General features: G+C 36.1%; 1 protein-coding gene across 1 annotated transcript in view; it reads left to right on the top strand.

The window, feature by feature from the left end:
* LOC109051969 (teneurin-3-like) overlaps positions 1–24,971 on the top strand; it is an 87,865-nt gene that overhangs the window by 23,722 nt on the left and 39,172 nt on the right. Inside the window, 7 exon segments of the mRNA XM_042738286.1 lie at positions 10,675–10,861; positions 18,407–18,645; positions 19,781–19,900; positions 21,503–21,717; positions 22,509–22,716; positions 23,406–23,507; positions 23,775–23,969. Of these exon segments, the coding sequence (XP_042594220.1) occupies positions 10,675–10,861; positions 18,407–18,645; positions 19,781–19,900; positions 21,503–21,717; positions 22,509–22,716; positions 23,406–23,507; positions 23,775–23,969 (1,266 nt within the window).

The raw sequence follows: 24,971 nt of genomic DNA, 5'->3' as shown, positions 1-24,971 counted from the left end.
GCTGGCCAGAGTAAGCAGAACAGATACATCAAGCCGAATGCACAGCAGAGTCGAGCGGGGTCACGTGCACGCAAATCCACATATATTTACAGATGACAGAGGTCTCCATACTCAAGCAATAACACAAAGGTAACATAATCGTCTTGCTCCAAGTGTTATATAATGTTCTGTTGCCTGCACAGGGCTATTATTTGATTTATGGCTCGGACCACAAGGTGAGGTGTGCAGCATTGTTTTTTGTAGGATACGATGACTACATGTATGTACAGTCTGCACCTGTTTGCACAATTGTGTTCATTAATTTATTGCATGTTAAAGCATTGTAATTTGCATGATTTCCTTAAGTAGGCATTTCTATTGTGCTCCTTTAATATCTCAGCTCATTTATTATACGCTGATTTGCACTTTTATTTCTAGGCACTAGGGAGAGGACAAGATGTGATGGGGAGAAAAGGAGAGTTGGGCATGGCTCCCAGCTTTTGACAATTTTTTTTAGTGCATCCAACTGATTTTTTGTGCTTTTCAGACAATGCTCAAGTTGCATCAAAATGGATGGCACATTAATGCGGAGAGAGGGGGGAGAGACAGAAGTCCTCATCTTGAAAGCCTATAATGTTGTTTATGGTGTTTTCACTACAACAGCACCAATGAGTTTGAAGCGTCCCGTAAAGCTACAGAATGCTAAAGTATGAATGAGGCTGCCAAGTAATAACTAAAGAGCCATTACACAACTTTGTAGTGTAGTTTGGAAAATGTTAACTTGGTTTTTCAAAGTGAAGCATGAACGTGAATACCTTCTCCTATTTTAGTTTAATGTGCAAAGACAAGCCATTTGTTGGTAGACTGAGTATAAACAATGGGGTGAATTCACTGAATATTTTAGTGTCATATATTCACCATATTTGAGAACCATCTGCAATCCATCCTAACCTGGCACTAAATGCACTTAAATAGCGATGTTTGAATATTTAATTTTTTTTTAGTCTAAAATGCCTCCTTACAATGTAAATTAGGGTTATTATTGATTTTAGCTTTATTCACTAGTTGAAAGTGGTAAAAAAAATGAGCACATTTTTGGGTGCATTACTGCACTAAGTGCTAAAACAATGCTAACTACAAGTGGAAAAAAAGACCCACTTTATAATATGTGGTATTTAAATTAATCATTTGATACAATGCACTTATTCTGTGCATACGTTGTACTTATATTTCCTTCATGTAATTACATCTAATTGATTTCTGTAATTACATTTATAGTTACACTCTTGACCCTATCCTTACACCTTAACCCAACCTTAAACCTACCCATACCATCAAACCTGTCCTTAACCTTACCTGTATCCCACTTATTGCAAAAGTGTTTTGCGATTTATTATAAACACAGTACATTGTACATTTACAATGGTTATTTTAAAATAATTTTAAATATCTTTTTTTCTGTTTTAATATATTGTTAGAGTATAATTTATTCTTATAACAGCAAACCTGGATTTTCAGCAGCCGTTACTCCATTACATTCAAGAATTTACTGATAACAAGTTAAGGCTGGCATGAGTTCACCTGTTTAGAGCACAGTGTTTTTGCAATGTTGTTTGATTCTGCTAATATCACTGCAATTACTTATAAACCTTTAGCATACATTTATACATCAATGCAAATCAGAAGGTTTGTCTATCTGTTCAAGAAAGCTAAACTATTATGAAAATGATGTTTCAATAATGAAAATTCTCTGTCTTTCAATATGAGGTTTTTCGTAGCTGACAAAGAATGAATAAAATCAATTTATTGCTCTAACAGTGGAATTTTCTTAATCTGTTAAATAACTCGTGTATAATTGAAGTGTTTTGAGGGTAATACTTTGAATGATTAGCCACTCAACACGATCAGGCTAATCTAGGATGTGTCAGCCTCTGCAGTGACTGAATGTTTGCTCACCCTGACCCATTTCCTTTGAATTAATCCCAGCTATAGTTGGGGGAAAAAAGAGCCGCTTTGATCTTCTAATGAAGGGACACTCATCCCGATATTTCTGTTCTGAGGTTGTCTGCTCACTTTGGTGTGTCTGTGAGCTCTCACCAAGGAATTCCTGGAATAGGGGGAAGCAGTTTGAATAATTAGGCCTTACTTTTCAAAATCTCAGTCTCCTCCTCCGTCCTGCTTCCTTCTTTTACTGTCATCCATCATTCAGCGCTCAGAGCTGCCATTGGTCATTACTATGTCTGCTCGCTTTGCACGACAGCATTCAAAGAAAGTCTGCTACCCTACTTTGATCCTGTTTTTTCTCTTTCTTTAAGGATAAGAACACCTAAAACCTTCTGCATATAACCTGATGGCTGACGCGATTGAGTGGAAATCTGCATGCTTGTTGGAGTGTGGCGCAGTGCTTGTGTGTTTTCTGGGATTAGAGAGAGGGTTAAAGGCTAGCTCAGCAGTGAGGTTTTTTAGATTGGACGGCTGTGGAGCTATTTCCAGACTGCTCTGCTGGAGGATGACTAGAAGAAGCACTGGATTCATTATTCAGAAGGCAGCGGAGTAGTACACAGCGGCACAGTCTGTCAGGCCAAGATTACCTTTGTGCATTCCTCCGACATGCGAGGAGAGCTTAAGGTTTGAGTCTCTACCCCGAGGCGTGAAACCAACCTGACTGAAAGTAGGGTTGTACAGGCCGTCTGAAAGTTATCAGGTAGTCTGAGGAGTTGTAAAGTGCGAGAACACCGAGCGCAGGCTTAGATTACAAGTGATCGTAGAGAATGTTGGGTATGTTTTACATTAAAAAAGGATCAGATGATCTTTTAAGGCATGCATGTTGAAGCTGGGTCTTGTGACTGTGGGCCTGTGGCCACATTTATCTGCCGTTTCCTCATACGGCAAAAGCATGCCTTTTTATTTCCTTACAGGTTAATATAGATGTCAGCGAATGTGATAAGTGCAGTAAACACTGCATTTATTTTATTGGGTTTTATTTGTGGCATCTTAATTTGTTTGAACAGGAATATTAGATGGATGAATGCATACCTTATGAAGCAAAGAGAATAATGAATTAGGTCCATTGGAGTGCAAAAAGCTCTATCAATACTAACTCAATTTAAAGACTCTGAGTCAGTAAAACTAAATGGGCTAACAACGTTTAAGGATGAAACTGTTTCTTAAGGCCAGACAGACAGCAGAATCTCCATTACTCCAGCCCAGACACAATACACCTTAACATTAGGGTCATTCAATTTCCCACTCCGCTCTTCAAAGTGGGCCAAGTGATTTGTTTTCAGTGTGTATTTAAGAAGAAGCTTCAATCTCTCCCGGAGAAGTTTAGCATTTAAATTGGTTGATCCAAGCACATTTTACCACAGCTGTTTTTGAATCATCATGCTGATGAAAAATCAAAGGTAACGTTCAAATGCATGACCTTTCCCCGCCTGAATAGCAGACAGTGTCTGAAGAGCTTGTTTTTGCTGACATTCTTCTTTCGTTTATACTGTTTTGTAAAACTTTGATACTTAGTGTGACGAAACATCACAAATTATTTTTACACAAAAATAAAACCTCACCACAGATCTATCAGTGAAATTCAAAAAAAAAAAAAAAGAGAGAGATCTAGAGGAAAGTTTCCACATACCATTTTTTAAGACCTTTGTAGTGATTGTTTAATTTTGAGTTATAAATAAAACAAATTATTATTTATATAATATTATGCATGGAACCCTGCCCGTGACATGCAGGAAAAATATATTGCGGACAAGAATTAAGGATTCAGCTTAATAAGATAGCATGTTTTATTAATTCATAATTTTTTTTTTTATTAAATCCTGGGATGTATTGATTATTGTGCTTGGTATTTTTGTTTGTTTTTTTTTTTTTTTTTTTTTTTTTTTTTTTGTATATTTAATTCTAAATTCATATAATAATAATTAAATCTGAATAAAAATTATTATTATATATATATATATATATATATATATATATATATATATATATATATATATATATATATATATATATATATATATATATATATATTTCTTGTTGAATGCCAATTTTTCCTTAATCATTATTCAACCAGGCATGAATTTAGATCATTTTTTTAAATTGAGTTAGAGGAAATTAAAAATCACTCAACAGATGTTGCACAACGATATCAGCACACTTTTTTTCCTTTGCCATAACCCTACAAATATATGTGGACATTTTTTTGGCAGTATTGTTTGGAAGAAGGTTAATGATATTTGCTCAGTGCAAGATGCAATGTAGTGCAGTTGCCATGCGACAGATAAAATAAAGAAATACCTTCACATTATTTAACATTAAAATTGAATTACATATTGTGAATGATTTTGGTGATTGTTCTCTTTGAAGAAGAAAATAAAAATCGATGATTGACAAAAGCTGAACTCTAGCTCTCGGTAGCATCGTGACGGATGTGGTGTAGGTATGATTTGTCTTTACTGGGGTCTTGGTGAAGCTTTACATTTGAAAACAGATTGCAGATGTCAGTTTCAGATAGAGTGGCTTGAGGGTGATCGTGTCACAGGAAACGTATCTCCTTTTAGTCAAAAGTTCCTGTCTGACAGAAAATTCTGACAAAGTTATGTCACCATGTTAATGACAAATAACTACCATTCAAATCTGAGAGAATTCTACCTATAGAACATATTCAGATATTAAGAAATAGAAATCAGACTGAAGGAAAAACACCAAGAGGGACTGAAATCTTTCTCTGTTAGGTTTTAGTCCCAGGGAACACTTTCAGCTCTGCGGCGGTGTGACTTTGATTAAATGCTTGTGCTCTGCTTTAAGCTGGACTCTGAATGCCTCCTGAATAGCCTGTCATGCCAGGTAGACAAGTTTCACTATTATGCTAGATTTATAGTCTTATACTGCCAACTCCTCCACAACTCTTACTCTCATCATGGGTGGGCTCTGCCCCACTGCTACATCTCTTCAATACTTCCTATAAAGTGAGCTCAGACTAAAAGCTTGGAAGGCATGGATAACCATTTGTTTTTGTTTTTTTTGTTTTTTTGATCGCAACCTATATGGTAATTCAGTTTAGAGATGCCTGATGCACTCTTAGAAAAAAATGCACAAGGCTGTGTCTGGGGCGGTGCCCATTTTAAAGGTGTACCATTTAGTTGTTAATATGTACACTTTAGGTAATATGTAGCTTTTAGATACTAATATGCACCCTTTTGGGGGGTAAATAAGGCATGAAGGTAGTATTTCATACTAAAACTGAATAACGAACAAACACACGTGTGTTTATCTTTCTTATTTTGATTGGAGAGCTTGTTTAAACGTTTCTATTAAGTTTGATTTTGAAAATTAGAGGTTTAAGAAATTCTTTAATATTTTACATAAAATTTTAGGGTTGTTTTGGAGGATGTAGCAGTGGCTCATGAAGACTGAACTTGAAGTGAAATACAATTATAGTCCACTGGTAACTGCTGGGTTATTCCATGCTCCGGAGGGTTATTCCAACTGTGACATTTTCTCTCAAGTGATTGGATGTGATACCGACTGGCAAAGTCAATGGAAGGAGAGCTAAGGAGGGATGTCTAAATATAGGGTAGTGCTCGGCACAGAATAATCAAGAATGGTGTTATAATCTGTTTTAGGAGCGGGAGCGGAAGTAAGTGCAAAAGCTCTTCAAGACAGCAAAATTATTCAGCAAAAATTACATGCTCAAATAATGTGTATTCAATGTTAATGCAGCATTTTCATTGCCTTCAAATGTGCCTTTGTTCTTACTACTTAAAGGAAAAAGTTCAGAGTTTGTTTTAAAGATATTTTATGTTCTGTTTTTTTGTGTTGAGATTGAATAATATTTTAATAGCTCCTTTCAGGCATGCACAGACTTATTATGTGTATCTGACATTCATCTGTTACCTTAACATGCTCATGGTGTCTCAAATGGCCCTCTGTTTACCACAGAATTCATGAATGCAATTTTCTTTTCATTATTTACAGAAATGCAATACCAAACCCCCTTTTCTGGTACTATTTAGTCTCATTTATCAAATATGACAGTTTATGTTATACTCTTGTCATAGGCAGGGGGATGTATTTTTTATTTCTTTTTTGATAAATGATAGATGTTGTTTTGAGAACAGCTATTTACGCAAAGGGTTTTGAAAACACTAATTGTTTGCATTCTCTGTTGAAAGAAAACAATAGCCTACATAAATTATTTATTTGTCTTACTATTAATGGAAAACATAGTTTGATATCTGGCAACCAGGAAAGGTAATGGTTTGTTTTGATCTGTTTTATTTGTCCAAACTAAAGAATATATTTATGTTTGTCAGCATGTATTTGTATCAGTGCAGGTTCATGAAATATTTTCATGTTTGTGTCTTCCTTAGCTCTCCGTCATGAGAGAGGAAAATGTAGATGACCCCTCAGCAGTGTTTTATGCAGACATTAGCAGTAGCATTAACAGTAAAATGGGATGTCATTTCAGTCGCTCCATCCAATATTAATCAAAACGGCCCACTAAAGCATCTTGTTAAATCATAATAGAACAACTTGACTTTGAGAAATTTCTTGCCAGCTGTATCTGTCTTTCCCAGATAGCAAATGAAAACTTATATGAAAAAAAACAACATATAAAAAAAAACATAAAGGAATTTCCTTTCTTAGCCACTTCATTTTTTTTTCAGGATGTGCCAGAGGAAGACAACCTAAAGGTAAACATAAACGTTCAAAGGACAGAAATGCACATTCAATAGAAATCTGTGTACAGCATGTGTACGTCCAATCAAGAGAGAGAGAATTGTATTTTATTGCTCAGGGAGTTTGATTAAAAGAAGCTGATTGCCTCAGATCTGGATGGAAAGCCTTCTGAATGCCTTAACATTCTGCTCATGCTGTGTGTAATCATTTGTTAGTATGTGGAGTCTAGCAGTGCTCAGATTGAATCAGAGCGCCGCCTCCTTATCTAGATTGAAGGAAATAATTTGTTACAATTTTCCATTAAGTCGCATTCAAAAAGGCATGAGTTACCTTAAGGGCACATTTAAGGCAAATTGTGCCTCCCCAGAAGTTCACTGTCTCTTAAGATTGCTGGCTGTTTCATTTCCAACCACTGTCTTGGGCCGTTTGATGTATTTGTGAATGCAAACAACATGAAAGTGTAATGGTGTTCGCCATGTCTGGGCATGACACAACATCACCGCCTTTACACCGGGTGACCTCTTTGTGTCAGGCGCACAGAGTGGAGTGTGTACCGTATTTCCTCTCCAACACTTTGTCTAATGCACAATGTCACAGAGGCCTATTTTAACCCTGTCATGAATGTGGCAAGACACCTGTCATAAAGATTCCTGTTCTTTCCTCACTTCAGCCTCTGTCCGTTTGGAATTAGTTGGTGTTTCATAGTTCTTGACATGACTGGTGCTCCAGTGGCGCATATGAACTTTTGTTTTTAGTTTATTTGTTTAGAGTTATTGTTATTATCCGCAACTGAATGATCATGCTTTACATCAGAGTCAGTATTACTGCATGCAATTGTTGTAAAATGAAATATTAAATGTGTATGATTTAAAACATCGCTTTGTTGCAATAATAAACAGCAGTTATTTAAACAACGAACATAGATGCAGATTCAAAGCTGAGTATAATTGATGTGACATGGGCACCAGCAGTCATACTGCACGTGTTTTGTTACAGTAGTTTGTGCACACATGCACGTTCTCAGTCGCACTCACTGACTTCAGAGTCACTTGTCACAGTGCTAGTCTGTGACAGGCCCATTTTAAGAGCTCGCCAGAGATGTATGATCGCCATAATAACAGCAATAACAGTTTATCCTGCAGTAACTGTACTGAGTTGCTTCTCGCAAATGCTTAGTTATTAGTTATTTGTGTTACTCAACCTGAACAAAACGTAAAATAATGTAGTAAAATAGGTGACTCTAATGATTATTTACTTGAGTAGTTTTAGTACTCAAAATGTCTTGTTTTTAAACACATCCTTGGTGTGTGTGATGCTGAAATCTCACAGTGTGTCGCTGTGTATTATTTTTACATCTTTGACACTGACAACAGAACTGTTTAAATTAATATTCCCATAAAGGTTGACATTTGAGAAAATGAATAGCCAAATTGCTGTCTGTACAGAATGGTGCATTTTGCTAAAGCATATGGCTTCCTGCTTGTAAATAAATAATAAAAGAAACAAAATGTCCTAATTAACGCATCCCTATTAATTGAAGACAAAAAAGGAAGAAAAAACGGACACTGTCTAGTCATGGTTGCTATTCCCTTGCCATTAACCTGCATTTTGTATCAGGATAGTATTTTGATATTCTTTAGCTGAATTGCATTTGCACTTTGCATTCTCCAGTGTGACTGTATAGAGATCACTGTCATCTGCACAAAACGGAAAAGGCCACTTACATTGCAACTGAGGTTGTGTTAATCAAACATTTTCCATTATTTACTGAATTTGAAAAACATTAAGGGGTAATTCCAAATGCTTTCCGTCCTTTTGACAGATAAAAATAATATGTCTGGTCTACTGCGTTTCCCTACTTTATAAACATTCCCACAGTAAAGGATGCTAATAAGGATTAGAAGCAAAAAAAGGGAAGAAAATAAAGTTTTAAAAGGCCCCGTGAAAACAGCCTAGGAGAGACACGTGAGTGAGGATCTGGGGAGATAAACGAGAGAGAGAATAAAAGAAGAACCTGCACAATCTATCCCCAAGTACAGAGCACTTGGTAAGACTAAAGAAGCTCTTTTTACAGAAGCTCTTGAGATATAAATGTCACATTAAAAATGCCAAGAGTTATAATATTTTATTTATGGATAAAGTAAAGCATGATGGAAAATTATGCAGCATCTGTATCACAAATCACTTGTATAGTTGATCATGAAAACACATTAGTGTTCACACTTCATTGAATGTGCTCAGAATGTCCTTGCATCGAATCACACTTTATAATAAAAGTAATTTTATCATGACCAGTTACTATCTGATTGTGATCTGATCAGCAATGTCCATAGTTATTTTGATATTTATTACGTTTTTATCTAGGCTAATAAATTATACATTTTAAAGGTGGCTTAAGTGTCCTAATATTTTTGAAGCCACTGTATATTACAACATTCTGTATGATACATAAAAAACTATGTGGAAAAAAGAAACCTGCCTTATCATTTTGTAACTGATGCATTTGAAATGTTAATAATAGGTTATAAAGTACGATTTGAGCATTTTGACATTTAAATGACTGAACTTAAAAGAAGAGAAAAAAAGAGACCTAAGGCAAAGCTCATAACAAATTATTCCACCATGCACACTTTATTCGTCGTGGTGCTTTCGTGTGAGAATAAAGGCAAATATTGAATTTTTGTGGCTTGGCTACGCAGTACGTCCCTGTCACAGTCTAGTGTGTGACAGCATATGTTTGGACACCCGTAGTCAGATGGAAACAGACCTGTCAGCACGGCGGCAGGATGGGGCAGTGAGATAATCACACAGTGTCATTTTGGGGGGCAATTACCCAGCTTGGAGTGAAATGAGAAAACCTGTTTTTTTCCTGCTGTCCTAATGGAAGTTCCGGTCATTAGTTAAACGAGAGTCTGTCTCTGGCTGTAATCAAACGTGAAGCGTTCAGTTTAAGAGCCCATTATAAAACATCTGCTCCCCAGCAACGGCCTGCGGAGACTTACGTTTGCTCAGTCGTAAAAGTCGGTGAGCACCATGTCACTATTGCTACTCAATTTCAAGTCTTTGTAAGTTGTACAGTTACACATTTTTGCGAATCATTCTTCGAGTCATGTTCACCTTTTCTGGCCATATCTGCTGTCTTTTGACTAGGCAAATACTACCACTAATTCTTTGTTAATAATACTGATATATCCAAAAACATGGATGAAAAATGATGCAGAGCTATGATGTAGAGCATTCATATATATATATATATATATATATATATATATATATATATATATATATATGTTATATATGCTTTTCTATTGTTAATTATTTATAAAATTTTAATAAACTGTAAATGCATTTTCTACATTTTGTAATTTAAGATTTTTTCCCCTAAACTTCTGTTAAACTTCTCTTAAATACATTAAAGTTTATGTAAATAGCAAATGCAGCAAATTTGTCACAGGACACGCGGTATGATAGTTGTGTCTGACTATATATGAACTAGCTGTTTTAAATATGGTATTTTTATATTTAACGTTAGTCTATCAGTATGTTTGAAAGTATATTTTTTCGATTATTGGTGATTCCATGGGCTCACTCTCGCACTCCTGCGCGGTTTGATTTAATAAATTGTATTGTTATGATATGTAAAGTGAAGTGTGTCTCTTTCTTGATCTATGTATGATTGTATCGTGTATTGTCAATCTCATGGGCTGCCAATATGACGATTTGAAAAAAGACCATATCGGCCAACACTAATTTTAATTCACAAATGAAATCACATTGCAATAAACCGTGTGATTCTCATAATGTAGTGTTTAGCTTCTCCTGTCTCTTAAATGTAGCTGGACGGAGTGAAGTGAAGATTTGAAGGGGTTCTTAGGACCAAATCATCCTGTAAAGAATCCCATTTAAATCAAAGCAATCTGGAACAGGCAAACAATCCGCCTGCGCTTTGTGTAAAGCAGAATTCTGTAACAAGCTCCACTAATACCTCTGCCTCTCCTCTTCCAATAGACCAGCTTCCCAGCCAAGCAGGACCGCCTCCTCTGCCACCTGCTCCACATCAACACAAGCAGCATCCGTCAGTCACCTCCCTCAACCAGTCACTGGCCAATCAGCCGACAGAGCTTCAGAGCACATCTGAATGCGTGCAGCTGCAAGAAAACTGGGTACTGGGTGGCAACGTGGGCTTGGAGAACAGGTACATGTTTTATTTACAGTCATAAATTTGCTCACTCATTCACTTACTGTTTTAAGTGTTCTTTATGTAGTCAATGACTATATGGAGAAGGAGTGAAAGAAAATAAGCGAGTGAATCCTAATGCTGATTTAAAAACAAAAAACATTATACTGTATGCATTTTATCTTAAGTCTATTTTAATTATTTTCTTTATGGTTTTAACTTTTTTGGTTTTACAGAGTAGTTATTGAAAATAAACATGATAACAGTGTTCACAATTGTATAAAACTAGGGGGTTTTGCACAGTGAAAAAAGAGGACAAAAAGATTGATTAAATTTATAAAGATTATTTTATTTTATTTTATTTTATTTATTTTATTTTATTTTATTTTTTTTTTTTTTTTTTTATTTTATTTTGTTTTATTTTGGTTATATGAGTATATTTAAATCATCCACCAAATTTTCAGTTCCTCTCTGTATTGTCTTCTGAGTGTAAGAAGTGAAGAAACATACAATGTTTGTTTTCATAATTGTTGGTAAACTGAATTATTTGCTACCATTCTTTAAAATAATTTTTAAAGTCAAATTATGACTTATCAAAAAATTAAAAGAGATGTACCAAGGCAATATTATAGAAATACAATCAACTTTAGTTTTGACTTTGTGTGTGTGTGTGTGTGTGTGTGTGTGTGTGTGTGTGTGTGTGTGTGTGTGTGTGTGTGTGTGTGTGTTTGTTTGTGTTTGTGTCAGATTTGGTGAGTGTACATCAGTTAAATCAGAGTGCATTATGGGTAAAGGAGTGAACTAGGAAATTCACTATATGGGGATTCAGACACACTACAAAATGGCTAACACCTGATATAGTACACTTATGTCACTTTTACAATCTTTTGAACATTGTATGAACATTGTGTATCATGAATCGCTGTTTTCTGTATACATAATAAAATTCCACTTAATCAGTTTGTTTTGTGTCAAAAATCATACTCTATATAGTCATTCTTTTCCCATTGAGTTTCCATCAGTTATTTATCACTACTCATTTTTGAGCAAATATTGTGGTAAAAGCCACAAAGACAAGCCTTTAAAAAATGCACCTTGCTGTCACTACAGATATCTTGAAGTGTGCTACTCAAGCTGAGGGCTGCCTACCCAGCATCCACCTGACAGAATGAATTTATGAATGCATCACATGAGTATCATATCAAGCATAAATAAATACACGTCATGTTAGTCTCGCCCTCTTCATATACACATATTATTTGGATCCCAAAAGCATTTGTATAAACACATTTTTTCTTATTATAATAATACAAAAAAATATATATATATTGTAATAGTGCACACTGTCCCTTAACCTATTTATTGTTTAATTATAAGACAGCGTTTTTGAATTAAAGAATAAAAGTGCAATACAAGTCTTTATAAAAGGATCTCTTGCTTTACAAAATTCAGCCTTTGTTCATAACAGACTCACAGAGTAAATAGTAATGTACTGCATCATAGATTTTCCACACCCATATGCAGATTTCTAAACACTACAATCAGCATTTTCACTTCAAAAGGCTGAAGGGAAGGGTCCCGGTAGACTGGGTCCTGCAGAGGATGAATATGAATGCAAAGCATTGGAAATAGAGTAAATTAACCAAAACAGAAGTCACCATGTGCAAACAAACATTTCTATTATGTATATGTGCAATTTTATGCAAACACATAATTAAATGACCAAGTAGTGGACACAGAGAGCAAAGAAAGATGCTGTTCCTCATAAGATAATATTAGTAGCTGAATTGAAATCAATCAGTTCATGAAATTCGTTTGGCCTATATTTAGACTAAGTGGATGAAACATCAAAAAGAATATGCTTATTTTTAGCTTAAAGGGATCATAACAAATTTTCCTTGATCTTTTGAAATAAAAGACTTTTTGAATTGTAAAAACATACTGTCAGTTTCAGATCTGAAAACTTCTTTCACAGAAAAGAAAAAAGATCTTACTGAAACTAAGATGGAAAAATGGCTCATTTAAAAATAATTGGATTTTTGACATAGAAACCCCAAAAAAGCACATGATTGATATATGTGTCCCTTGGATCACAAAACCAGTCTTAAGTGTCCATTTTCATAAATAATCTGAAAGAATGAATAAATAAGCTTTCCATTGATGTATGGTTTGTTGTGATAGGACAATATTTGGCTGAGATACAACTATTTGAAAATCTGGAATCTGAGGGTGCAAAAACATCAAAATATTGAGAAAATTTTAAATTTTTGAATATAAAGTTCTTAGCAATGCATATTACTAATCAAAAATTAAGTTTTGATATATTTACAGTAGGAAATGTACAAAATATCTTCATGGAACATGATCTTTGCTTAATATCCTAATGCTTTTTTGGCATAAAAGAAAAATCAATAATTTTGAACCATCCAATGTATTTTTGGCTATTTCTACAAATATACCCCAGCGACTTAAGACTGGTTTTGTGCTTTAGGGTCACACATCAGATGCCTGTTCAGTGTTACTCATATATAGTGTATATATTTAGAGAGAGTGAAGCTGGAATCTGCCAACTTTTTTTTTTTTTTTTTTTACAGCATGAAGGAGTTAAATTCTTCCTGGATGATACATTGCACACAATGTCATAAAATGGCACAGTTTATATAACCCTGAATTGCTGCATGTACCCTGAGGAACCTGAGCTGCCACCCACTCAAAAGGTTAAACAAGATGAATAACAGATTTAAACTGTTCACAGTATCATTCCACAACAAAAAAACATGTGTGCCATTAAATGCTCATCTCAAGATTGTGACTTAATGTACTGAAAAATAGCTACTAGATTGCCGTCATTTTTGTCCAAAAATGTCATTTTCACTTTTCAACCAAAAGAAAAAACAATGTGTTATTTTATCTTTGACATGAACAAAAAGCTGTATGCGTTGTGAAATAATACAGGTTCCATTAAATCTAATTTAAATGTAAATCATGATGGATGATATATTGAAACTTTTTTTTATATTTATATAACATTTAAAAACGGTTGAAGGCTAGATGTTATGCCACCTGAAGGAAGAAAAAGTCTTAATACTAACAGTTATCTGTGCAGCTGAAATATTTCCAACAATCATAAAGCAATTTCAAACATTATTTCAAATTGCCATATCCACCATTGTATCTAAAGCAATGTATTCACTGTTAATTTCTGTCATATAAAGATTGCAATGAGTGTAAGGTAGAATACACAGAATTAATCCATTAAGTTATAACCTATGAATAAAGTAGCCGTGTGTGTGTGTTTAGCATATACAGAGGAATGGGATGCCATTATAAAAAAATGTGTGGAGTGGATCATCTTGAATGAATCAAATTTAATTTCAGTCAACAATCAGCCTGGCCTGCAATTTAGTGTGGCTTTTCTTTCCTTGATATTTCAACATAATGCCCATGTTTTTTTTTTTTCTTTTACGCTTTTCATCAACTTAAAAAAAAAAATCTGGAAAAGACTACTAAACATGAAATAGCCTACTGTCTATTTTTTTTTATCAGTACAAGAATATATGTAGAATAGGAGGGATTGTACATTTTAATATTTCGTAAATCTTGGTAAACTGGTCACTAAATTGTTTTTTTTTTTCGTCTTGTTTTTTTTTTTTTTTCATGAAATGCCATTTAATGTATAATCCACCCTGCAGTCGCACTGTACACATTCATTATCAACAGAAGTGTTGCCAATGCTGCGCGTCAGGTTTTTGATCTTTTGCGGGCCACAGCTGTTGTGCTCCATTGTGGAGAGGAAAAACCAACAAAAAGAAAGAAAACAAAGGACTCTAGTGAGAGCGTACTTCTTATGGATATGAGAAGGGAAGATGTTTTGTAATCACATCAAGTGAAGAATCTTTGTTGTGTGTCTAGATCTAGGCAGATAACACAGGCTTTTCCTGTTATTAATGATCCCAGTAGAATTCCTCTACTAACTCTCTCTCTCTTCAGCTTCCTCGCTTTCCTCCTCACAGTACACCAATCCATCACCATCTCCTTTTCGCACTACTCTTCCTTTCTAAGAGCTTTATCTTGAAAACTTTCCACTCCGCTGTCTGTCACAAAGACTCTGATCTTTACATGTCAACAGAAAGGGACTGTCCTAAAATGGCAGTGGCGCAGAAACCTCCAGGGAGCGTCTTAAAATACCGCCACTCTGCCGAGTGCTGGAGAGGCACCTGCTGCTCCGAGACCCCTACTGAGGTGGCAGATGCTTCCGCCTCAAAGAGGATGCTTGAATCCTAGCTGGAGTTGAGAGGATACGTGCAAGTCCTCCTTGTTTTTCACAGTTTTTCCCCCCTCTCATTTAACTTAAGTCTCACGTGTGCATTTGTCGGAAAGAGGCCTTGTCTTCGTGTTAAACTCGCGTCACCAGTCTCATACTCTTTTCGCATACAGACTCCATCGTTTTAACTCTTTAAGTCAACAAGTAGTCCTTTGAAAAGCCCACTCTTTTCTTTAGCCTAGCTAATGCGGTAGTCATTATATATCAGATTATGCCAGGAAAGGACTTTTATTCCTTTGTTTGCAATTTCTCTTTCAACCTCCAAATCCTCCTTTTTTCTTCTGTAGGGCCTCTTCTTTCGCACCGCAGCATTCCAAGCGTCAAGCCAATGACAAGGAAAGGTGGGACGCTGACAGAGAATCACATTATACAAGAGCAAAAAAAAAAAAAAAAAACCTCTTTGGGGTGAAGTTACTTCTTAGTCGTCCTAATGCTAACAACACTCTCACACCCTACAAAAAGGGGCAATGAGGATTAGCTTAGTCATTTTCTCTGCCTGGCGTCACACTCCCGCTAATCAATTATGGATTGTTTGGCCTCAAAACGGCACACTGTCAGTGTATTTGTTAATCGTTTGTGAAGTCTTTTAAATGTGCCTCATTCAGTGCGCAGTGGCCCGGAACCTATCTGAGCCCTTGTGAAAAATGTGTGTGTGTCTGTGTGTTTGGAGTCGTGGCAGCAGCTCATAACTGTGCAGATTATAAAGCAGAAGTTTTACAATGGAGTCCTTCTGAATGAAAAGCAGGCATCTTAAACCAGGCCTGTATTGAAATTTGCACAAAAGAACAAGTGTCTGAGTGCTGCTTGACCGTTGAAGTTTGAACTTTTAAAGAGTAATGCTTTTGGTAGCTGGCAAGTTTTAAATGTTTCCTCATCTGAAATTTTACACAGTCAAGGATTGTTTGTGTAGAAGGTGGAATCAAGTAACTTTCTTCTTCTTCTTCTAAAAAAAAATCACATAAAAAATGAATGGCATGTTTGACAAACATGATAAAATAACGTACCGATGAGATGCAGACTAGTCTAATAATAACTGTTTTATTATCGTAGGGGCCACCACGAGACATCAGTTGTGTTTGAAAATTTTTGTTTTGTATAATGCTTTTTCTAGTGTTACTTTCCAAAAAAATAAAATAAAGTATAAGTGTATCTAAACAGTATGTTATAATGCTTTTTCTAGTGTTACTTTCCAAAAAAATAAAATAATTTTTATGTTGTTACTTTCCAAAAAAATAAAATAAAGTATAAGTGTATCTAAACAGTATGTTTGTGTGTGTGTGCAGCATATATTTTTGTACAACTGGAAAAAAGACAAGCAAGCAATTTGGTCAAAAATAGAAAGGCAGCACTCTAGTCCAGCGAAAAAGAAAACATAAATAGATAAATAAATAAAATAATGAAACTTAATTTGAACCCTCATTCAAATTGATCTGCCAAGGAGCAAATAATTGATTATAATTTGTGCAGTTTATGAGCTCAAACCATTTTTTTTGTCTTTTTTTTTCATTTCATTTTTCTTTTCCTAATCACATTTAAATCAGACAGTAAACTTAAATGAAAAAATAAAATGGCCAAGTAAACAAGCCCTACATCCAGAGCCATGAGGAGGACTGACGGCACACCAACTTTAAAATGCCTCCAGGACACAAGACTGTACGCAGCAGCCAGTGTGAGGCAGGCAGGGAGAGAGCTTGCAGCAGAACGGCAATGTAACAGCCAGCCAGAGTGAACAAGAACCACCAACAACACATGGAAATTTGCTGGAAATGAATCTGAGAATGTCTTTATTGTTTTATTGATGCGTGTAGTACGAATGAATCAGATAAACAACAAAAGGGAACAAATCAAAATATAAGCAAACTGCCCTGTTTTGAAGCAGAATCACAGCCAGCAAAACAAACAAAATATCCTAAATTCAATTTTAAAATGTTGTTTTAGAAGCTCCTCATTTTCTGTATACTGTAACGTGTTTTATATACATATATGCACATATGTGGTGTGTTTGTGTTTATAATACATTAATAGGCACATTACTGTGATTAAATTAGAATTTGCCAAAAAATAAAAATAAAGTGATATTTTAATAAAATGTTTATTTTATGTATATAAAAACTACATTCAACATTTTGGGGGCAGTTTTTGAAAGAAGACTCACCAAGGATTCATTTATATGATCAAAAATGCACTGAAAACATGTAAAATATTGCAGCTGCTTTCTATCTTAATATATTTTAAATTGTAATCTATTCCTGTTATGGCAAACTTTGAATTCTCAGCAGCCGTTACTCCAGTCTTCATTGTCACATGATTCGTAAAAAAATCATTCTAATAATCATGTGCCCAATAAACATTTTTTATTATTATCAGTGTTAAAAACACTTGTGCTGCTTTTTGTTTTAGAAGTATTAAAAGAAAAAAAAAATCTCTGACTCCAGACTTTTGAACTTTCCACTTCACAAAATGTGGCTATTGTTGGAAGGAAATCAGCAAAAGTCATTCAGTGTTCATTTAGTGTGGGATACATCAGACTGATTCAAACTGTAAAGATAGTAAGCTTTTATGAGCTCAAAACTTTTCTTGTTATTATTTTGTGGTTCGTGTTTTTCTCATCACATTTAAATCAGACAGCAAACTTAACATTAACAACTCAGGTAAAATTTATCTTGCTGTGGCGTTGAAGTTTCGGCAGCGTTGGAGCGCCACTGATGAAAAGCAGAGCAGAAAACACTGCCATCAGATGCTGATGCATACACATCATTATGGGTTATGTTTGTCATCATAAAGCCTAGAGTTCAGTTAACCGCAGTTCACTTTGACTTGACATTGTGTAGTTCTTTCCATCATAGTCCATCGTTATAGACATTCATTTCATACAAGTACAGGCACTGATCCAATGACAGCCCTCTAAATCAATGAAGCTATTAGGATTTTAATGGCAGCTTATTAAATTACAGCTTTTGTTACATACAGTACAAAATCTTGTATCTACAACAAAGAAATAGCAAAACTATAATTGCATTTTCCATGGTTATTAAAATAGTAATGCATCAATGAAAAAGGTGAAACTTTAAAATTCTCAATAGGTCAGAAATTTTAATAACTTTTAACAAAGACATTGCTACATTTCTTTTCTTTCTTTTTTTTAACCTGAGGTTTTGTTCACAGCTCACTAGGAAAGTTTTCAGTAAGGTTATTGTTTTTATATTTCATCATCTCATATCTTATCTCCCTTTCCCTAGGCACTTCCTGCTTAAGACTGGAACCGGCACCACATCTCTCTTCACAACTCCTAATCCCGGTTATACTATGGCGACTGGAGCTGTCTACTCTCCACCAGCTCGTCCCTTAACCCGCAACACGCTATCAAGAGGTGCATTCAAATTTAACAAGTCGCCTAAGCGGTGTTCGTGGAAATGCACCGCTCTTAGTGCTGTAGGCGTGGCCACCCTGCTGTCAGTTCTGCTCTGCTACTGTATAGGTAACTCTTTGTGTGAGTGTGTGTGTGTGTGTGTGTATGTGTGTGTTTGTGGGTCCTTATGTGACCATGAGATACTCAGGTGCGAGCTGTTTTATCCAGTCTGCCCCCACAAGAGATAGCGAAATAGCTCATCAGGTGGAGTTTTTCTTTCCTCTGCCTTCATCTGTGGCCAAAACACCTGGTGCTCTGCTCTAAACAGTCGCCCTATCTCTAGGAAGTCACATACACACAGATATACTGGAAAAAAGACATCAGTTTAGTGATTAATATCTGGAGCGAATCAAAAGCTGCATGATCCTATTGTCCGCAGCAATCTATATTCACTCCGTTAGCCCACAAAAACATTATAACCTCCTTTTTTTATTCTCTCCGATTTTTGAACATTGTTTCCCCACTGTGAGTTATTTGCCGCAGTTGGAGACTCCTCCTCCCCTGCTGAAGGCCTGTTAGAAACATTCATCCCTCCAAAGATCAAACCGAGAGGAAGAGAGGTGTGTGAAGCGCAGCCTCCTCAGCAAGCTCCCTCGCTGTGAACTTTGAAGGAGACTTTTCCCAAGCTGTTTTTACACAGATCGAACGGTAAAAAAAACAACTAGAAAGTGTTTGCCTAAGATTTAACGGCAGTGCATGAAGAAGAGAATGTTTTGAAGAGAGAATGGGGAAAGAGGAGAGACAGCAAGGGGGAAGAGAGAATGGGAGAAACTCCTGTATTATATAACACAGACATGTTTTGATCTTCAGGCTTTTGATTTTCGCATTTTCCTTTTTCGCTTTTTTCTTTTTAATCACTGGAATCTAATTCCATTTTCTCTGCCATAAATGTTTTCAGACTAATCTGTAGTATATTCAAAACAGTTTGTGTCAAGGCCCCATGCAGCGATAATTGAAAGAACATGTTTTCAAATAATAAAAAAAGAAGACATTTGTGCACTATTTAGAGAGTCTAATGAGGGAGAGGTTTTCTTTTTATATGCACTGCGCTTGTGTCCAACACATGCATAAAGGAGACTGCAAATCACCTTCCAGAGTGGCTTTCAACAGCTTTTAAACTATATCCTTTTGCAAATGAGAATGTCTCATGACATGATATGTGCTTGCTGTTCCGTTTCATGATCTTAATTGCCTTCTCTCGCAGCCATGCATGTACTTGGCCTGAACTGGAAACTGAAGGATGTGGATAATCATGCCTTTGAGAATGGAGGAGCCAAACCAGTGACGTTCCCGACCAACACTGTGACTGCAATTTCTGCAGATGGTAACATTTCAAGGCCGAAATCAATGACCTTTCAGTCACAGAGGACTGCATTTTCATATCTCAATGAGATATTTTAGATACGTTATTTTATATAGATTGCAGTAATTTCTGTCAAGCTGCATATTCATTTGTAGAGCAGTGTTTTCAGTTTCTTTCTTGTTCTTAGTGCAGTATAGTACCCAATTGCAAAAAGATTACAAGAAACTGTTGTAATTTAAAGACATAGTCACTTTGTAACATATAAAGTCACAAGGAACAAAGAAACAATGCTGCAATGGAGAGATGGAAGGTTGTATTGTGAGATATAAAGGACAGCTAACCACATTGGTATATTCTGGTATGCAACAGTAATTTTTCTCAATCCAGTCAATTCCCAATTAAAAAAATAAGTGAAATGAGTCCTGAATGTCATTTCTTGTTGACTTTAAAGACTGCTAAAGTACTACAGAGAAACATTAGTGATAGTATATTTCTCTATGGAGTAGGGCTGTGACGGTCGCCGTGAGAACCGCGTCACCACCGCGGTTGTCTACTGCCACCGGCAGTAGTACACGTGACGTCACGCAATCTACGCACACTTGTTTTGTATACAAGTGTAATAACAGCAATAATTGCAAGCATTTTTTTGTAGGTTTTGTGTATATGTTTGTTTATAGTTTGAGTTGAAATAGGTTTAATTTGTTTCCTTTAGATTGGCAGGTTTGAGCGCAGGAAAATACAGTTTATGGATTCAGCAAATTGATTTTGGGTTGGGCCATGGACCTTGTTGGGAAACCAAATAATACATCGCCGATCTTGAGCCATCTCCATTCATGTCTCCATTCATTTGTACACGTGTCTTCAAGTTCCCGTGATCGCAAACGCCTGGCTGGTCAGGTTTGGTGAGGCTTTCTCCAAACTGGCCAGATACAAACGAGACAGCGATAAATTAAAGATGTTAACAAGAAATGTGGCAACAATTCCTATTTCCTATGTTTAGAAAGCATCATTTTGAAGCAAGTCAATAAAAGATGATTTCCTCATTCTGAGTGCGGACCTTGTTTTCTTTTAATTGACTTACTGCCTCTTTCTGAAGTGCAATATAAAGATGTTTGCCTGTGTCATCTGTCATCTGAATGATAGCCTTTGGAGAGTATGAAAGAGCATGGCAAATGCCTACTGCAAGTTTTAGGGTAATGTTTAACATTTAGAGGCTCTCATCAGGAAAATGATTGAAGAGACCATTTATCTCTGAGCATACTGTAGAGAAATATAAAAAAAATCTTTTAATTTAATTCTCTTTTGAAATTTAAAGCTTGAAATAAGACCAAACCCTTAGATTTATCCAAAAATTAAGCTGTCTTGACTGGATTGATACCAATTAGTATTTGACTGGGTTTACTACAGTGAATAAACTTTGGGCAAACAAATAATACAAAGAAAATGAAGTAAGCATGAGTGCCCAACAATAAAGACCCTTATTTAATATCACACTGTAAATTTAAGTATTGTATGTGAATTGTGAATAAACTTCAAATGTTATAACAATGCAACTGTGACAGTTTTCTGGGCTTATGGATTCAGTTATGGAATAATATTATTTTAATACGTGTCTGCTCACAGGAAGGGTAGGGGTGATGCTGCAGTATAACTCCACGCTGGACACAGGACAGGTGGATTTGGGTCAGCAGACAGCACATGCCGTTCCACCAGGAGTTTTCTGGAGGTCTAGACTTCTCATTGAACAACCCCACTTTCTCAAGTTTAATATTTCCATTCAGAAAAATGCCCTGATTGGAGTCTATGGGAGAAGGGGACTTCCACCCTCACACACCCAGGTAATACAATATCAAAGTCTTCTAGTTTAATTGTCTCAAATAATTCATAAGTGGCTAAAATGAGTTAATCATTAAGTTGTTTGAAAAGAAGATTCGCTGCATTATTTTGCATTTCTTAAACCATGGATAAAACTGTTGTCTGTCTAGTATCCGATACTCCTGTTGACAGAAGCTATTCAATATAAAAAAAACAAAGAGTTGAAGGAATCAGACGTCCAAGGTTATTCACCAGAAAGAACAAATCCTTCTTTAATCATAACAAAACAAAACAAACTGCTCCAACAGAAAGACATCTTCTCTCTGTCTCAGTGATTGGCTGAGTTTTTAACACTCACAGCTGTCAATAAAAGTAGCATCTTTCGTAAGTGCTGAGGAAAACTGTCCAACTTATTGTAGATGTTCAATCAATGTGTCCCCAAAGCCATCACAATAAACTAAAGCAAGCTTATTGAGTGCTGCTTCCAATTTGCCATGTGTCTTCTTATTGCTTTTCGTAGCTGACCAGGAGGAAATCAATTGGAGAAACTTTAATTTAGAGTCTTCAGTTAGTGGGTCTATCTATTTATTTTAATGTTCTGCTTGAAGAAGGGGAAGTTCTAGTGAATAACACACTCTGTGTGATGTTTTCCTTTGTGCTGTAAAAGATTTCTTGGCATGATATTTTGGGACCAGACAGGGTAATGGCAGCCTAAATGTCATAGTGTCTGGATATTAAATTTGCCTTTTATTTTGTTGTGACACATTTGACAACAGCTGAGTAATAGCGGTCAATGTAATTGTGTGTGTTTCAGTATGACTTTGTGGAGCTTCTAGATGGCAGTAGGCTCATCTCACGAGAGCGCGTTCAGTTGGATCCGGAGCTCAGGGACCGACTGGAGAATCCGGTCAGCGTTCAGCAGGCAGGCTTCATCCAGTACCTGCACACCGGTGTGTGGCATCTGGCCTTTTACAATGATGGCCGCACTGTAGAGCCTGTCTCATACAGCACCATAGTACTAGGTGAGCTAGCACATGTAATACAACCATGTAACGTCATTTGATTGAGTGGATACGCGTTTGTCTTTGTTTATTTTGTGTTTCTTGCTTATTTATGCATCAAAGATGAAAATGTAATTTCATACCCAACATTAGGTAATGTGACGCTTGACAGAGCAACTGGGCTGTTGTAACAAGCTTTTATACGTGCCTTCAGATGGCCTTTTTATATTTCTGTCTTGCACCCAAGTGCCTGAGATAGCTCAGCAGTGATAATGAGGCGTGCAGAAGCATGCCCTGAGTTGTTGGCTAATCAATAAGTTTGATTCTGCCGCTATCTCCTTCTGTCAGGCCAGGGAATATGGAGGCCAAAAGACTAAATCTCTAAGCCTTGAGCTGCTGAGCTGTTTGTTTTTATTTTCAAATATGATTTTTATGCGACCATGAGGAGGATCTGCTTTTATTTAGAGCAAAAAAGAAAACTACTTGCTTTTTCAATTATTTATGCATTTATTTATGAAGTGGGAATTCAGTATTTGCCATAGTTTCCATAGGGACTCCTTATAATTTTTAATGTAAAGACACTCTAGTAGTGTTTTTAACCCTCTTTCTTTGTTTTATGCCTCGTTAGGCCACAAATATGAAGCAGTGTAAAAATGCAGTTAATATGCCACAAAAAAAAATTATTTCATTATCTGACCTTCTTTGTGCAGAGTCGGTGATGGAATGCCCACACAATTGCTATGGCAATGGAGAATGTGTCTCAGGCACATGTAATTGCTTCCCAGGATTCCTTGGACCATATTGCTCGAGAGGTGTGTGTGGTGTTCTAATGATATAGTTTTCGCTGTCAGGATGAATCTCACAAAACACATGTGAAGAACCTGTCCACACTATATATGAACCATGTATTTAATTTGTGGGCCTGTGTCTGGAAAAATAACTGTTTTAAAAAGGATGACTTTTAGTACTATATTGCAGTCATGACAATCTAATGATAACAACCTGGACATGTTTTGTGAGATTCTCCCATCTGTGGTCCACCTTTATCCTCCTAGCTTTAATTTATTTCCTTCTTTTAGCGGCGTGTCCAGTGCTGTGCAGCGGCAATGGGCAGTACAACGGTGGGCGCTGTCAGTGCTACAGCGGATGGAAAGGGATTGAATGTGACGTGCCCAGTGGTCAGTGTGTGGATGCCCAGTGTGGGGGTCGTGGCCTGTGTGTTACAGGCTCCTGCATATGTAACCCTGGCTTCAAAGGTGACAACTGTGACCAAGGTAACTGGATGGATTTCAGCAGCTATGCAAAGAAAACACAACACATGTAGCTCATTGTAGTGGAGGAGAGCACTTTTTCAACACCACCGAGTAGCTAATTACATGGATGAGTGTACTGACTTAAAGACTGGTTTTTGTTGTGATAAATTAGCCACACCATTTAGCAGCATCCACTGACTGAAATGGATTCCACATATGGGATTGAGATAAGGCAGAGAGCCAAGAAAATACCCCTTACTTGCACACAAAATATTTCCTGTCTTTTGATTTTTTTTTTCCTCCTGTTCTCTCTGGGTAAAACCAATTGAGTCTATTGATCCACATTCAATAGGCTTGGGAATGAACTCTTTAGATGTCTATGTTCGGGTCACTTGAACAATGTTATAATTGTCAATGAATTGAATGAGTAACTCACCTTGAGGTCAAGAAGAGAGGGATCTAGTGAGAAGCCTAAAAAGAGAGACTTGCTAGCAATAGATTGTTTAAAAATCAAATGCAAACACATTTGTTTTATGCTACAGTTTTTTATGAAGTTGCACAAAACAATAAACACCTTTTGATAAAATGCTTGACTCTGGAACGAACCAAATTACAATTAATAATAGCGGCAGTGGTCACATTAAGTTGATTGCCAATTAAAACCTACAAAGAGATCTGAGATTTGCCCTTTGTTACCCTTTTGATATGTGTTTTTCAAAACAGCTTGAAACTTTTATATGAACTGATGACTTTTGTCAGAGATTAAAGAGATAGTTAAAAAAAAAATCTTTGAAATATCTTGTTTTGCAATCAAAAAGATTTGAAATGACATTGAGTAAATGATGACCAAATTTTCAGACTTTAGCATCAGCGTTTCCAATTTGACACCTTCTGTGACACACAGACTAGATAGCTGTCAAATTCCCCAAAACTGCAACCTCAAGAAGTAGCGCAGAATTAAATTAGTACCTCTGTCCCAGTCTCAACAAGAACTGTACATCATGCTTCCTTCTGCAGTAATTT

This window comes from Cyprinus carpio, chromosome B14 (assembly GCF_018340385.1).
Source record: "Cyprinus carpio isolate SPL01 chromosome B14, ASM1834038v1, whole genome shotgun sequence".
In the NCBI taxonomy this organism is placed as follows: domain Eukaryota; kingdom Metazoa; phylum Chordata; class Actinopteri; order Cypriniformes; family Cyprinidae; genus Cyprinus; species Cyprinus carpio.
Note: the sequence above shows the minus strand (reverse complement) of the source record. Positions and strands in the feature narration are given on the sequence as shown.